Source organism: Moschus berezovskii, chromosome 2 (assembly GCF_049115385.1).
Source record: "Moschus berezovskii isolate FMDL1 chromosome 2, NW_MosBer_1.0, whole genome shotgun sequence".
Taxonomy (NCBI): domain Eukaryota; kingdom Metazoa; phylum Chordata; class Mammalia; order Artiodactyla; family Moschidae; genus Moschus; species Moschus berezovskii.
Genome location: NC_142461.1, coordinates 15163933 through 15179816, shown reverse-complemented (window position 1 = coordinate 15179816; position 15884 = coordinate 15163933). Strand labels below are relative to the sequence as shown.

General features: G+C 40.2%; 1 protein-coding gene across 2 annotated transcripts; it reads right to left on the bottom strand.

The window, feature by feature from the left end:
• Positions 1–27: 27 nt before the first annotated feature.
• On the bottom strand, positions 28–15695 carry RBBP4 (RB binding protein 4, chromatin remodeling factor). Of its 2 annotated transcripts, none has more exons than XM_055398339.2 (12): positions 15539–15695; positions 14836–14983; positions 11645–11790; positions 4505–4678; positions 4037–4152; positions 3762–3922; positions 3533–3659; positions 3313–3390; positions 2663–2739; positions 2504–2561; positions 2304–2414; positions 28–441 (listed from the first exon to the last, which is right to left on the bottom strand). In XM_055398339.2, exons 1-12 carry the CDS (start codon positions 15552–15554, stop codon positions 376–378), a joined length of 1278 nt encoding a protein of 425 aa, XP_055254314.1. In that variant the 5' UTR covers positions 15555–15695; the 3' UTR covers positions 28–375. The 2 variants fall into 2 exon arrangements, with proteins under 2 accessions (XP_055254314.1, XP_055254315.1); XM_055398340.2 differs by lacking the exon at positions 15539–15695 and adding an exon at positions 15339–15480.
• Positions 15696–15884: the final 189 nt, after the last annotated feature.

Here is a 15884-nt window from a genome sequence, read left to right as displayed (position 1 = left end):
CTCAGACACCTACCTCACTTAGCTCTATTTCTTACTCACTCTAGTCTTTACTTAAATGAGTCTGAAAAACTTGGGGATATAGCATAAGAAGAAAAATAACCACACACAATATTCCCCTTTTTGTGGCTACTTTTAGACCTCTGTTACTAGAAAATTCCTAAAGAAAATTTAAATATAAGTCTGTGGCTTTGCTGAATCAAGAAGCCCCCAGTTAATATTTAGAAAACACCTTCTGTTTGGACTAATAACATTGTTGATAGAACTTATTATAGAGGGATAACCAAACAAAGTCTGTGTCTCAAAACCAGTGTTAAATCAATCTCAGAGTTGAGAGGAAGAAAAGGGGAGTCTAAAAATCACAAGTGCAGACATGATCTAAGATCCTTGTCCTTCTGGATCCACGCTTCCTTCAGGGTCTTCATCATTATAAATGTTCTCAGCCTGCCAAAAACAGAGAAAAGGGTATTGAGTAAACATGAAAGTTACTTCCTGAAGTTAAGGCTGAAAATAGATGAGGCCAGGAAGACAGACAGTGGGGTATATAGTCTGTTTTAATTATTCAACTCTGCAGCAGTTTGCTAAAAGCAGATAGACACCTGCAAATGGATAAGTATAGTTGTGGGCTAATAAAAACAGGCAGTTGACCACACGCCAACCGCCTTCCCATTAAGATATTCCCCAAAAACTGAAGTATGGTTACTGTTTGTCTTGATAATCAACCTTGAATCTTTTAATCAGACACTAATCATAATAATAAGTAAAAACAACACAAATGTCCATCAACTGATGAATGGATAAATAAAAGTAGAGTGATGGCTGCCTAGTACTAGGTGGACTAGAGGCAACAGGAGGGATGACTACTGGGTATGGGGTTGGTTTCCAGGGTAACTAACTGTAGTGATGGTTGCACAATTCTGTGACTATACTAAAATGAATTGTACATGGGGGAAAAATGAATCCCCAGGCTGCAACAAAACCATGTTTCAAAATCAAATCTCAATTTATAAATATTTTTAAAAGAGAAACTGTTCTTGCATAAAGTAAACTCTACATGTACTACTTGGTTGTTCTTAGTATGTATATGTACAAACCACTAGAATAGAGGCCGCAGAGGATGGGAGAGTCATAGCTTATAGCCTGACTTTAGGGACAAAGAACGTATACAATTGTGTGAGCAGTCTGCCAACAGTTGTGTGGTATCTTTTCCCCTGACACCAATGGGGTGTCCAACAATCCACTTCAATCCTGATGCTGACCACCTGGAGGCAAATCTGTGACCAAGGGCTCACACCCACAAAACTTCAGAGGCCAGTGTCAAGCCCTGATAGCTCAGGCTACCCAAGCACTTTTGTCCCACTTGGGCACAAGGGGCTACTTATAAATAGCAAGAGAGACTCCTAATACTCAGGAAATCGCAAGAGTACAAGCATTCCCTAAAAATACCAACCACATTTTGGCAAATAGCCTTCTATCAAATAGTTACATATAATTAAACATAAGACTAGAAACCCAAATTTTAATACGAGGAAATTCTATCATGCTGTTCTACAATCTCCTTTTTTCCACTTATCAGTGTTATCATGAATAGCTTACAAAACTAGTACACTTCTTTTTGATACATAATATTCCAAAGTATGGATGCAGAACATGTGTTAATCTCATAGAACACAAATATTCCCATCTTACTTTTGATTAATAGCGTTATTCCATAGGAAAGTTCTGAACATCAAAATGCTTTTCCTTATGCTGAGCCAAAATCTCACCTCTGGCACTTCTTCCTGGTTCTAGATCTACTCTTAAACAATAAAGGTTTATTTAGAATCATTTTCATTTATTCGGCCACTGTCATTTAAAAGTCATGCAATTGTTTGTAGTAAAAGACAGTTTATCATCGTAACCTTTTTTAACTGTATAATTCAGTGGCATTAAGTCCATTCACATTGTGTGTGCAAGTATCACCACCATCCATGTCCAGAAGGCAATCATTTCTTCAAATGCAACATTATCAAACATTATAATTATTTCTATTAAATCCCAAGTGCTCTGAAAATTCAAAGCAGGGCCATCACCTTCAATCAGGGCATAAAAGGCAGGAAATGTTTTTGAAATCTAGGCAAGTTTCATGGAGAAACAGTACTCTTTGATGCTGTGACACTGGGACAACCAGATAAAGAGTAGGCAGTTGATAATGTACAGGTAAGTCGATAATGTACAGGTAAGTCACATGGCAGGAGTAAACTGAACAGAACTGCCAGTTGTACTGAAACAGAACAATACTAGGCTTCATTTATCTAAACACTTACCATTTGCCACACTTGCATGATATTGTCTTCTGATACAGAACAAATCACCCAAGGTTCGTTGGGATTCCAGGAAAAATCAGATATCTTGGCAGTGTGACCACCATGAATAAACTGAAAGTGGGAGAAAAACAGAGATGAAAAGCAGATAGAGGACAATAAATCATGAACTATTTCAGTTGTGCTCAATATCTGTAACATACCAACAACTCTGGTGGCCCATCTTCTGCATCTTCTGGGGATTGTTCCTCTCCAATTTTACTAGCACAAAAAATGTTTTTTTTTTAACGTTAAATTTACCTTGAGTAACTCTGGAAAGTATAACAAAAGAACTTCACAAAGAGTAATTTAACAAGACATACCTTAAATCCCAGACATTCAGTCTACGATCAGTACCACTGGAAGCCAAAATAGTCTCATTGTGAGGCGACCACTGAACCTATATGTAAGAAAAAAAATCCATCAATTAGAAAACTGAGGAGAGGGGAGTTCCCTGGTGGTCCACTGCTTAGAAATCCACCCTACAATGTAGGGGACAAATGTTTGATCCCTGATAAAGGAACTAAGATCCCATATACCGCAGGGCAACAAAAACCCACAAGCCATAACCAGAGAAGCCTGTGCAATGCAACAAAAGATCCCTGCAGTGACGACCTGACACAGCCAAAACAAACAGATAAATGCCAAAATGTTATCCAACACTGACCTAAGAACTAAAGTACAGCTCACCCACACAATTTACCCAAGTACTTTCAGTACTACACACAGTGCCTTTGCATTCAGTTTTGAACGTAATGTAACAAATATTTCTTAAACTGAGTCAGAGAGCTCTGCATATTAAGAAAGGAGCTTAATTAAATTGATTAGGCAGAAAACTTGGGAGTAAGTACTTTAGGACTGAACTGTGAAATTATAATAGATATGGCAAGTTACCAAGGAATGGAAATAAGGGAAGAGACACACGTCAGGCATAAGGTTGATTAAAAACACTAGGAACATTAGTTTCTCTTACCTGGAATATTTCATCCTTATGTGATTCAAAGGAATGCAATTTAAGTTTCAGATTTCTCAGATCCCACAGGGCAACAGTCTATGTACAAAAAGGAAAGTAAGAGTAATCAATAAAATTTTTTTAACGAGAAAAAGAAAGCCCACAACTAAAAGATCTCTGTGCATTCAAAAGAAGCCGGAGAAATCCACTCTGTCTTTTTGTAAAAATAAATCACACTAACCTTGTCAGCTGATCCTGTGGCAAGAATGAACTCACTATAAGGATTGAAAGAAAGGCAGTTCACTTCAGCAGTGTGAGCATCAACTGAGTGGCTTGGTTTGGAAGTATTGTTAGAACGAGTATCCCAGCTTCAGTGAAAGAAAATAACGGGGGAAAAAAAAGCTTAAAATGGATAATCAAATATTATAAAACTTAGATAACATATTGAGAAAAAGATGGATTCAACTCACATCATGAGTTTCTGATCATCAGCAACTGACCCAAAGAGGGACTCATGGAGCAGATGCCAGGAGACATCCTCTACTACTGCTGTGTGCCCTGTGAAGATGGTCTTCGCATCCACAACTTTCCCTTCCTTTGGAACAGCACTTATGTCCCACAGGCAGATGGTCTTAAATGAGAAAAATGAGCTATTATATATAAGAGTCTCACTTCCTCATACACCCCAGAGGAAAACACTGATACAACTAGCCCAGATGTGCTTCACACTGGGAAGTATACGCACGTGGTCATCTGAAGCACTCAGTAAGTGCCCACTGAGATTTGGGTTCCAAGAAAGCCCGTAGCCTTCCTTCTGATGTCCACGGAGACGCAAGTCTGGGTTGCACTCTCCAGAAGGGTCTACAAAGTAAGAGACACATCAAGACTATCCAGTCCACTGCCTCACTGGACCTACTTAGCATAATGGAATTTTTATCAAGAGGTCTAAAGCTCTTATTTTTTATGAGAAATACAGACTATGACCAAATAGATAATATTTAAAGCGGCACATTCTGTTCTAGGTAAAAAAGCAATTTCTTTTTCCAGATATACGGAAGAAGGATGAAGTACTCCTTGAGTAGTACCTACACATATCAACATAATTCACAAGATGTTAAGACATACAAAGAATAAGCTAGCAATTAAAACTGAGAGAAGCAATGTATTCCTGTAGTGATATATCATTTGTATTTGAATAGAAGAGAGAAGATACCTGGTTTAGAAGGATGTTTTGTATAGTCAAAAACAAGGACATCACTGGATGGAGTCTTTGTTGCAATGATGCAAGGGTTCTGGGGCATATAGCGTGCCCTGTTTACCTCTCCTTCATGGTTGATCTTGATTTCTATTTCTATTTTTCCACTAACCGAGCCAAAACCTCCAAATTCTGTAAATAAGATGTTAATTGCAAATGAGGACAAAGCAAGAAGTACTCTATGTCACTCAAAGTTTGACACAGGCAAGGCTTTTAATAAATGAACTGGTATAATACTAGAAGCAGTATCAATATTTATTACCAATATAAAGTGCACACTCCTTATTTCAATTATTTCTTACAGACTAGGGAAGAATTATCTCCAAATATTTCACATGGGAAAAAGAGGAGCTCAGAGGACCTACATTAATTTGCTCATGGTGACATGACTACAGCAGAACCTAAAACAAATCCCCATTTTTCTGATCCCTTTCGGCTATGATACTGTTTCAGCTATGCCTAAAATAATTTCGGTAATTATATACCTAATAAGTATTATATCACTATCTAAAGGTAAGAAACACTATTGACTCCACTTCAAGGATTCTCACTAAGTGGCTTTCAAGCCTCACTTAATAAAAAAACAAAACTGTGGTCAATAAATCTTAAGTTACTATTTTAATGAATATCAAGTACATACATACACAGTGTGCTAGGTACTAGAGTCCCTCCTCTTGATGGACTCTCTCTAGTTCCTTTGAATCTCTAGTTTGGGGTAACCTTTCTGAAATACTGACATCTTCCCTCATATTAGTGAGGAAAAACAGAGCCACAACAGCTGGTTCAATTTTCCTGATCCCTCACTTACACTTGCCAACCAGAGTCCTTGGCTGAAATAAACCAGGTAGGAAAGGACTAGACAAAACCATATTTTATTCACATTTGACTACTGTATGCACTTACAGAGCTCTCCCAAGTACCATTATAAAATGTTTAAGAATATAATTTGTCATTATATAAATCTTGGCAAGGGTTTCCCTGGTGGCTCAATGGTAAAGAATTCACCTGCCAAAGCAGGAGACACAGGTTTGATAAGTTGGGTAATATGATTACCAGGTAACATTCAACCTCAAAATAATTTTATACACTGAAAAGCAGTGGTTCAAACAAGCTAAAAGCCTAAAAACAGTTCAAAACAGATTCTCAAAGAAGGGGGAAAGAAAAACATTAAACAAATCTCCCTCCTAGACCACAAATATCTACAATGCAAAAAGAAGGCATGATTAGGATATGTGATCTCAAAGAACTTTTAGTCCAAACATAAGGAGATAAGCACACAACTTACCAGCTGTATACTACTAGGGCTTTCCTGGTGCCTCAGTAGTAAAGAATCTGCCTACCAATGCAGGAGACATAGGTTCGATCCCTGGGTAGGGAACATCCCCCAAAGAAGAAAATGGCAACCCACTCCAGTATTCTTGTCAGGGAAATCCCATGGAGGGAGGATACTGGCAGGCTACAGTCCATGGGCTTGCAAGAGAGTCAAGATAAGACTTAGCAACTAAACACCAACATACTACTAATCAGAGGCACTCTCTCCCCCACTACCTGCAGTTAAAGTACAATAGAACTTGGATTCAATCCCTGGTCCAGGAAGATTTCACACTCCACAGAGCAACAACTACTGAAGTCTGCACACTCTAGGGCCTGCAAGCTACAACTAATGAGCCTCTGTGGCGCAACAACTGAAGCCCATGCGCCTAGAGCCTGTGCTCTGAAATGACAGCCCCACTCTCTGCAACTGACAAAGCCCGCATGCAGAACCAGTGCAGCCAAAAATAAATAAAGTAACTATATCAGTGTGTACATGTTAAAAAAAAAAATCAGCTTAGAGGATTCACAAATGAGATTTATGAAGATGAGGATTCATTTATTTAACAAATAATCAGGGACTACCCAAATTTAAGGTGAGAGCAAAAACACCAAATCTGATGTAGGCAAGAAAGACTGAGGTATCAATGTACAATACAGTGAATGACTATCAAGGTCTAACTACATTGCTATTTTGTTTGCTTCGCTCTTAAAATACTATTTAAAAACAGTGGGGAAAAAAAAAACTGAAATATAACAATATGCTTAAACTGTGTAGTCTGATGAATTTTTACATATGCATACATCAGGGGAGTTACCACCCAGATAAAAACATGGAACATCTCTAGCCCTCTCATCCTCCCACAAGGCACTTCTGAATCCCTCCCAACTAATAGTGCTGGACAAACTAGATAACCAGCATTCTAATTTCTACCACTTTGCCATTTTTTTAGTCCATAAACATTTTGAAACTAAGAATAAGTTGAAACATCTTGAGTCAAATATTCCAATTATTTCATCACGACTTAATACTAGTTTATTACATATAACTGAAGTAGAAGACTAAAGATAACTTAAAAACAAACACTCCCCCCCAAAACCAATTCCCCAATAAGTGGCTAAAAATAAACTCATTGATATTTGGATCTTGGTAAGAGTCTGAAGTAAAATTTCAAACCTAATCTACTTTCAGGGCTTCAAATGTGACCATAGCTGGGCTGAATGTAATACAAATACACAAATTCTTTTAAATGTCAAAACAAGCCTAAGCCAATTTTTTGTTCTTTCATCTTGAAAGTTCAATGATCTTTTGAAGCTATCTGTCACCAAGTACCTCAAATCAAATGGGGTTAAGCAGATGGTAATCAATTTTAATAGTTCAATCTCAGAGTTTAGGACACTTCATCTGAGAGCAAGGAGGGACTAGTAATCTATCTATGTAACAACCACTTAAGAAGCTTTAAGAGACATTAGTATGTATCTACTTCCACCATTGTTGAGACCATATGGAGAAAGCACCTGCTCCCCTTTAAGCACCAAGCTTGTCCAGCCATCTGAGTGATTTGATGGAAGGAGATGGAAGAGAAAAGGAAGGTATGTAACCTTAGGGGAAGTTACCTAGTTTTCTTGTGAGGATTAAATAGGGGGATGTATGCTGTCCTCATGCGACAAGTTGACTCACTGGAAAAGAATCTGATGCTAGGAGGGATTGGGGGTGGGAGGTGACGGGGACGACAGAGAATGAGACGGCTGGATGGCATCACCGACTCGATGGACATGAGTTTGAGTGAACTCCGGGAATTGGTGATGGACAGGGAAGCCTGGTGTGCTGTGATTCACGGGGTCGCAGAGAGTCAGACACAACTGAGCGACTGAACTGATGCTGTCACACAATCATCATATATATTACTTTCATTTTCAGTTTCTCTACTGTTAAGTATTAGGGGGATAAAGGTATCATCAGAAAAGCAAATTGGCAAAAGCAAATTGGTCTGATGCCACTCGAAATAGATAATCACCAAGGATTTAGAACTTCCAGATGTACAAGCTAGGTTTAGAAAAGGCAGAGGAACCGGAGATCAAATTGGCAACATTTGTTGGATCACAGAGAAAGCAACAGAATTTCAGAAAAACATCTAATTCTCTGCTTCACTGACTACACTAAACTCTTTGACTCTGTGGCACAACAAACTGGAAAATTCTTAAAGAGATGGGAATGCCAGACCACCTTATCTGTCTGAAAAACCTGTATGTAGGTCAAGAAGCAACAGTTAGAACCAGATACGCAACAATGAACTGATTCCAAATTGGGGAAGAAGTACATCAAGGCTGTATTCGGTCAGCCTTCTTATTTAACTTATATGCAGAGTTCATCATGTGAAATGCCTGGCAAGATGAATCACAAGCTGGAATCAAGATTGCGGGAGAAATATCAACAACTTCAGATATGAAGATGCTGGGAAAGACTGAAGGCAAACGGAGAAGGGGGCTGCAGAGGATGAGATGGTTAGAGAGCATCACTGACTCAATGGACATGAGTTTGAGCAAACTCCGGGAGGTAGTGAAGGACAGGGAAGCCTGGTGTGCGGCAGTCCACAGGCATGCAAAGAATGGGACAGACTTATTGATTAAACAACATAAGGAATTATACCCAATGTTGTGGTAGCCTTAATGAAATATGGGAAAAACAAAACACCCAATGAATCATTATGTTGAACATCTGAAACACAACGTTATAAATCAACTATTTTTAATTTTAATGGCCAAAACAGAGAAGTACCAGAAAACAGATAACTATTTTAAAACCTTGGAGTGATAAAGGCCTTTCAAAGAATGATAAAATCTGAAGGACACCAGAGGAAAGGTGGATACTTAAAAATTAACAGCTTCTAAAGTAAATAGGGGACTCAGCAGTAAAGAACACTACTAAATAGCTGTGGCTCAGTGGTCAAGAATACTCCTGCCAATGCAGGAGACATGGGTTCCAGCCTTGATCTGAGAAGATCCCACATGCTGCAAAGCCACTAGGCCATGTGCCACAACTATTGAGCATGTGCTCTAGAGCCCAGGAGCCACAGCCACTGAAGCCCATGCACCCCAGAGCCTGTGCTCTGCAACAAGAGAACCCACTGTGATGAGAGAAGCCAGTGCACCACAAAGAAGCCCTCCTTGCCGTAACTAGAGAAAAGCCTGCCCAGCAGCAAGGATCCAGCACAGTCATCAATAAATTTAAATAAACAGGATTCAAGATTATAAAATAAAGAGGGGGAAATTATCTATAACCTGTTAGGGATAACTTAATACAGTTAAATCAAAAGAAAAAAATGAGGAAAACACATAAATAGGTAATTCAAGAGACAGACAAAAGACAAATATTTTAAAGTAAGTCCAACATCACGAATAACTTAAAAAGCAAGGTAGGGGAATCCCTGGAGGTCCAGTGGTCAAGACTCTGTACTTTCGCTGTCAAGGGTGCTGATGCAATTTCTGGTGGGGGAACTAAGATTCTGTAAGTCCCGTGGAGCAGCCATTAAAAACCAAATAACCAGAAAGCCAAAACCAAGAAAGAAAAAACAACACCCCTCTAACAACAACAAAGTAAAATAAGAGTGCAGCATTCAATGTTGGTAAAGGCATGCAGAAACAGACATCAATATATCTGCTACTGGTGAAATTGAGTCTTTTTTGGAGAGCAACTTAGCAGTACCAATATACTTGAAAATGTTCTTGCGAATCAATCAATTTACATAATTGTCCTACAGCAAAACTATGCAAGATATATGCACAAGAACTATTTTTGAAGTCAAAAGATTTTCAGTTCAGTTCAGTCGCTCAGTCGTGTCCGACTGTTTGCGACCCCATGAATCACAGCACACCAGGCCTCCCTGTCCATCACCAACTCCGGGAGTTCACTCAAACTCATGTCCATCGAGTCGGTGATGCCATCCAGCCATCTCATTCTCTGTCATCCCCTTCTCCTCCTGCCTTCAATCCCTCCCAGCATCAGAGTCTTTTCCAGTGAGTCAACTCGTCGCATGAGTTGGAAACCACTTAAACGTTAACTGAAGGATGGTTAACTACAGCATAATATACAGGCATCAAAAGGAGGCACATTCCCATATGCTCACAAAAAAGATGGCTGGATACATGAGGCTGGGAAGTATATTTTATCCTATATTCCCAGTACAAAGAAAAACTGCCTAGCCTAAGTACTTAACATATCTGTTGAGTGAGTGATCCAATAATTGGGATAAATCATTCAGAAAACTATCAACAGTGATCCATAAAGGACAGATTTATGTGGTGAGGGGTTCACATAGTTGCTTTTTTTTTTGTCTGCACTACGTGGGCTTATGAGATCTTATATCCCAAACCAGGGATCAAACAGTCCCCTCCCCCCACTCCACACTGAAAGCAGGAAGTCCTAACCACTGGACCACCAGGGAAAGCCCTGCTTCAATTTTTAAAGATGATTTATTACATTACCAATCAGAATATTTGCTTTATGCCCTAAATAACTAAAAATCCTATTTAAAGACAGTTTGTCTTAATAAAAAGAAAACAAGCTCAGGGAGGCTAAAAGATTTATCCTCAAACTACACAGCTAGTGAGCAGCACAACAGGGTCCCAAGCCCTAGTCTTCTGATTCTTTCTTTCCAACAACAAAAAAAATTTGCTATTTTTGGCCGTGCGGCAGGTGGGATCTTAGTTCCCCAACCAGGGATTGAACCTATGCCCCTTGCAGTTTAAGTGTAGACCCCTCCATCACTGCTAATGCCTACCCAGAGACATCTCTGCAGTAACCATATCCTATAGTTCACACACACAGGTCAGTGACGCAAAATCATGTTTGCTGGCCCTTATCCTAAGAATTTATTTTGCATTCTGCTAAGCTAAATACAGAATGATCTTCAAAAGAACAACTGCACGTGACAATCAAATAACTGGAAACCAAAATAACTTAGATGAATGGATTCGATTAATCAGGAGAAATTAAGATAAGAAAACATTACACATTCATTTTTTGGGGTCACAGATCTCAATACTGAAAGTCTATCTTCTACCTTTGGTAATAATTTGAGTTCAAAGACAACAATAAAGGAAACCCACTCATTTCTATCTCTTCTGAAAGGGAAAAAAATAATTCATGAATAATTAAGCCCTAAGGTTATCACCTAAAAATAGGATATAATTAAACACTCAATTTAATTTTTATATACTATACAGCAAACACCATAGTTAAGTCCTTTCTGCCACTTAAACCTGGAAAGGGTAATTTAAGCCTTTAATTCAATCTTTTTTCCCCCCATTATTGCCCTATAAGATATTTTGACACCTTAATGAAATTCTAATACCACAGATAACCTGTGTTTTTGTTTATGCATGCTATGTATATCTGTGCCTGAAACAGTTCAAAGAATAAGACTGTTTTCACACATACCCCACTCTGAGAATCAATTTTCCATTCCCCAGGGGCAGTAACTTCCATGTTGAGAATGCAAGCATGCATGGCAATATATGGTGGATTTTAGCTTCTTGAAATTTCCCTATCACCAAATTTAGTTGAAGAAAGTTTACAGAAAAACTACAGAACCAAGTACATGTTACACGTCTTCTGACATCTAATATCTATACTGAAAATCAGGCTTTCCAAAGCTTAATATCTTGTTCCTAATTTGAAAGGCTACGTTATCAAACTGTACACACATTTTAATGATAATTCAGAGATACAAAAATGTAACCAAAATAAATATCATTCCCTCCTTCACCTTTAATTAAGACGCCTACCTCCTTTTTCACTGTCGTAGTGTGAAGCATCAAACTGAGCATCATCATTAGGGAGCTGCACACTGGCTATCACAAGGTGGTTTTGTTCATCTGACGTGTGTGTCCCCAGGACAAGTCGATGAATACTGAAATCTTTCCCCTCTGGTCTGTAATAGCAACATATGGTCAATATTCAATTTAGTAAACTAAGAGAGACCACAAAGTCAGTGACATACATGGATACACAAGGCACTATTACAAACAGGTTTTGAGAGAAAGAAGTCATTAAGAGCTGTAGTTCCTTACTTTTAACATATCTTCCATAGAGCTGAGGGCAGGTACCACGTACCATTTAATTTAGTAATTATTTCTTAACTTGGCCAAATATTTACAATTACTTTTGAGGAAAAAGTCTGACGGAATAAAATAAAAATTAATTATTCATTCTTTACAAGGAGTTAGAGAGAAAAAAGCCAATTGTTGGGTATATGAACACTTCTGGTTAGTACATTAGGTTAACTTCATTAAAATGGAAAGGAACTGACGTCAGGTAAGCTAATGTCTCAAAATGAGATAAAACCGAGAAGAGGGGGACAAGAGTTTCTAAAGACAGTATTCCAAGGGAGGTAAGCAAAGATGAAGGTTACAGCACCATGAAGTAATACTCTAATTTAAAGATGGTTTGGGAAAACTGACTTCCTTGGTGGCTCAGACAGTTAAGAATCTGCCTGCAATGCAGGAGACCTGGGTTCAACCACTGAGTCAGGAAGATCAACTGGAGAAGGGAATAGCTACTCACTCCAGTATTCTTGCCTGGAGAATTCCATGGACAGAGGAGTTTGGCAGGCCATAGCCCATGGGGTGGCCTAAGATTAACTAAGTAACAGAACTAGGACTGAAGTCTAAATCTGACTTTGAATGTGGGAAAACAGTGGGAGAGAAGGTCAAAAAGCAGACTGAAATCAGACTCTAGGGTAGTGAATGTTGCTTAAGGTATTCTGAACTCTCTACTAAAAGGAACAAAGAACCATGGAAAATTTATAAGGGATGTACCATAATTTGAGTTATGTCAGAAGGAATAATTCAGTATAAAGCATAAAGCAGAGGTTCTTCAAGTGTGGTATGGGGAACAAAAGCATCAACATTACCTGGGAACTCCCACATGCAAATTCTCAAATCCACTACAGACATACTCAATGAGAAACTTAGGTGGGGGATGATTTGTGGTGCTTAACAATCTGTTCTACAGGGAATTTCCTGGCAGGCCAGTGGTTAGGACTCAATTATTTCTCAATTCCTGGTTGGTGAACTAAGATTCTGCAAGCTTCATGGCATGGCCAGTGTTAAAAAAAAAAAAGCTTTCTGATTCCTTCAGCTGATTATGATGCTTGTTAAAGTTTGAGAACCCCAGTCTAGATGGGAAAGATGCTTACACAAGAATTCATCAGGGCGTATAAACACTGTCAAGTCAAGAAAGAGCTGGTGGGGGGAGGGGGGGAACAGACCTAAGAAATGTCAAACCAAAATCAACTATGATAAGGAGAAATAGGAACAATAGCTTAGTTTGGAATACATCATGTTGCTACTGCTGCTAAGTCACTTCAGTCGTGTCCGACTCTGTGTGACCCCATAGACGGCAGCCCACCAGGCTCCCCCGTCCCTGGGATTCTCCAGGCAAGAACACTGGAGTGGGTTGCCATTTACATCATGTTAGGGAAGCTAATAAGATACTCCAGAGAAGACACCAGTAACAGGCAGCTGGAAATTCAGGTAGAGCGCAGCTGGGTTTAGAAATAACCAACAGAAATTCCTCTACACAGTTTCAGATACCCTATGTGGAAAAATAAAAGGAAATATAAGAGGGCTGCCAACATAAAGTTGGGGATACTTGTATTTACAAGGTTAAACAACTAAAGGACGTGTGGGAGTGAAGAAGAATATTACAAAACTACAACCCTATCATTCTAAGAAACAGAATAAACACCAAAACACACATGAAACAGACGTAACGGAGAGTTGTTATAAGTAATCCCATCCTAAATAAATAAATAAATAACACTGTTATACAAGCACAGTACCAAAATAAAGGAAGGGTATTTGGACTAAAGTCTAATCCTGCAGAAAGGCTTATTCATCTACATCTGTAAAGCAGAAAGTAACTAAGAGGAAAGCACAGATTTCAGCCTTGGGTTATTCAGTCTTACTGTTTTCCAAACCTAGCTAATCACATTACATGGAAAGCTTTTCCAGAATGATCTAGTAAGGACGGGGTGGCCAATATTTGGGATCCTTTGGTCCAATATAATTTAACACCTGATCATAGTAAATCTAGAATTACTACTCAAACTATTTTTAAGTATCCTGCCACAAGTTCCTAAGTGGTCTTAACTACTGACAACTCCTAACAGAAATGACTCCTCTTACCCTGAACTCAAGTAATTCTGATAATCAACTGAATATGGGAACTCCTAATTCAAATACTTACAACAAGGAGGGAGGTTCAAAAGGCAGGGGAAGTATGCTTATTGCTACTTCATCTGATGTATGGCAGAATCTAATATAACACTGTAAAGCAATTATCCTCCAATTAAAAAGAAATTAACTTAAAAAAAATCCTTAGGAAAGACCCCCCCCCTTTAAATGCCAACGGGAGCTTAGCAGGCTCTTATTGTTATTAATAACATTTGCATAAATTATCAATTATTTTCTGAGCAGAAACATAGTCAAATAACCACAATTCACAAATATCCTGACTTCCAAAGTCCTGAATTTTGAAGAAATGTACTTACTCAGTACACATATAATTTTGAAAGGTTGTTCTGAGTGGCAGGTTATAATGTCACAATCATCTTTGCATTAACCAGATAGTACAAATGACTGTGTACAAATTTTTTTTGTTGAAAAAACTGCATTCATCATAATCACTTTTTGAAAGTTGACAAATTTTACATTACTGTTTGGCCAACTACAGTTATAATATGCCTATTCAATTCAGTTATCAGAAAAAAGAAGTCATCAACATGTTTTCTCTTATCAGGTAAATTGCAAAGTCGTTTCACATTTTGTCTTTTTTGGCCTAGAAAAAAAATGTCCCCAATAGGTTCTGATCACGTGTCCGCTCCGGGTGACTGGAGAAAGGAAAACAGGGATAATCAATGTGAGAAATCTACACTGAGAACACAACAAAATAACATTCAACGGATTCTTATCACCTGGTTACATCTGGAAGCCACTGTGCAGTTAGGCTAGGCCACTCCAGAGCATGGGTCATCACCAAATCGTAAAGAAAAGGGGTGTTCTTTTTCCATATTTTGTATTCTTCGTTGATCACACGTTCTTCTACTGCGTCATCAAAGGCTGCTAAAAAATAAAAAACAAATTAAGTTAGCGACCACAAATGGAAACCGAGTGAACACTTCCAAAGCCACCCGCACTCCTAAATCCCGATTCTGAAATGGAGATCTGTCTAAATCTCCCCGAGGCACAGCCACCAACGCCGCTCTCCGGCCTCGCAGGGCTTTAACTGCTGGGCTCATCGCGGCCAAATGCCGTTAGCCGCTCGGGCGACGGCGTCGGGAGCACAGAACCGGCGGGGAGGCCGGAGCACCGGCCCTTGCGGGTAGCAAGCACGGCAGGGAGGACCCAGAGAGAGGCGAGCAGACCGACAAGGCGTGCGGAAAAGGACCAAACAGCCGCCGGGGACCCAAATGCCTGCCTCAAGTCGCTGCGCCGGGGCCTCTGCCCCGGAGGAGCTGGCGCGCCGTTAACCCGCCCCGCGGGGCGATTCTCCTCACGCCAGCGATGGCGGGGACGACACTCAGCTGAGTCTGGCCTGTCCTCACTGTTAGGCCGTTTCGAGGCCGCTACGCAAGCCCGGCACCCCCCACTCTCCTGGGGCCGCCCCGGAACCCTCACCTTCCTTGTCTGCCATGGCGGGTAGGCAAGCCGGCGGGGATCCCGGGGTTGAGCGTTGCGGGAGGGGCGGGGAGCCTGCGGGCGCTCGCTCTGCGCGCGCGGCCTCTATTGTTTCCTGCTGCCCCTGCGTGAGGGATGACTCGCGCACCTTCGCGCCAACACCGGCCAATCGGAGTGCGCCGAGCGGAGACGTGGGCGGGGAAGTCGCGTTCGCAACCTATCCGGACGCGTAGAGTCTCCTGCCGCGGGGCCGAGGCGCGCGCTCCGCCCCTGCCCCCACACGTCTCCGAGCCGAGTTCCTTCGCTTGCGCGCGCGCGGGTTGGTGAGAGTGAGCCGCCCGAGGTC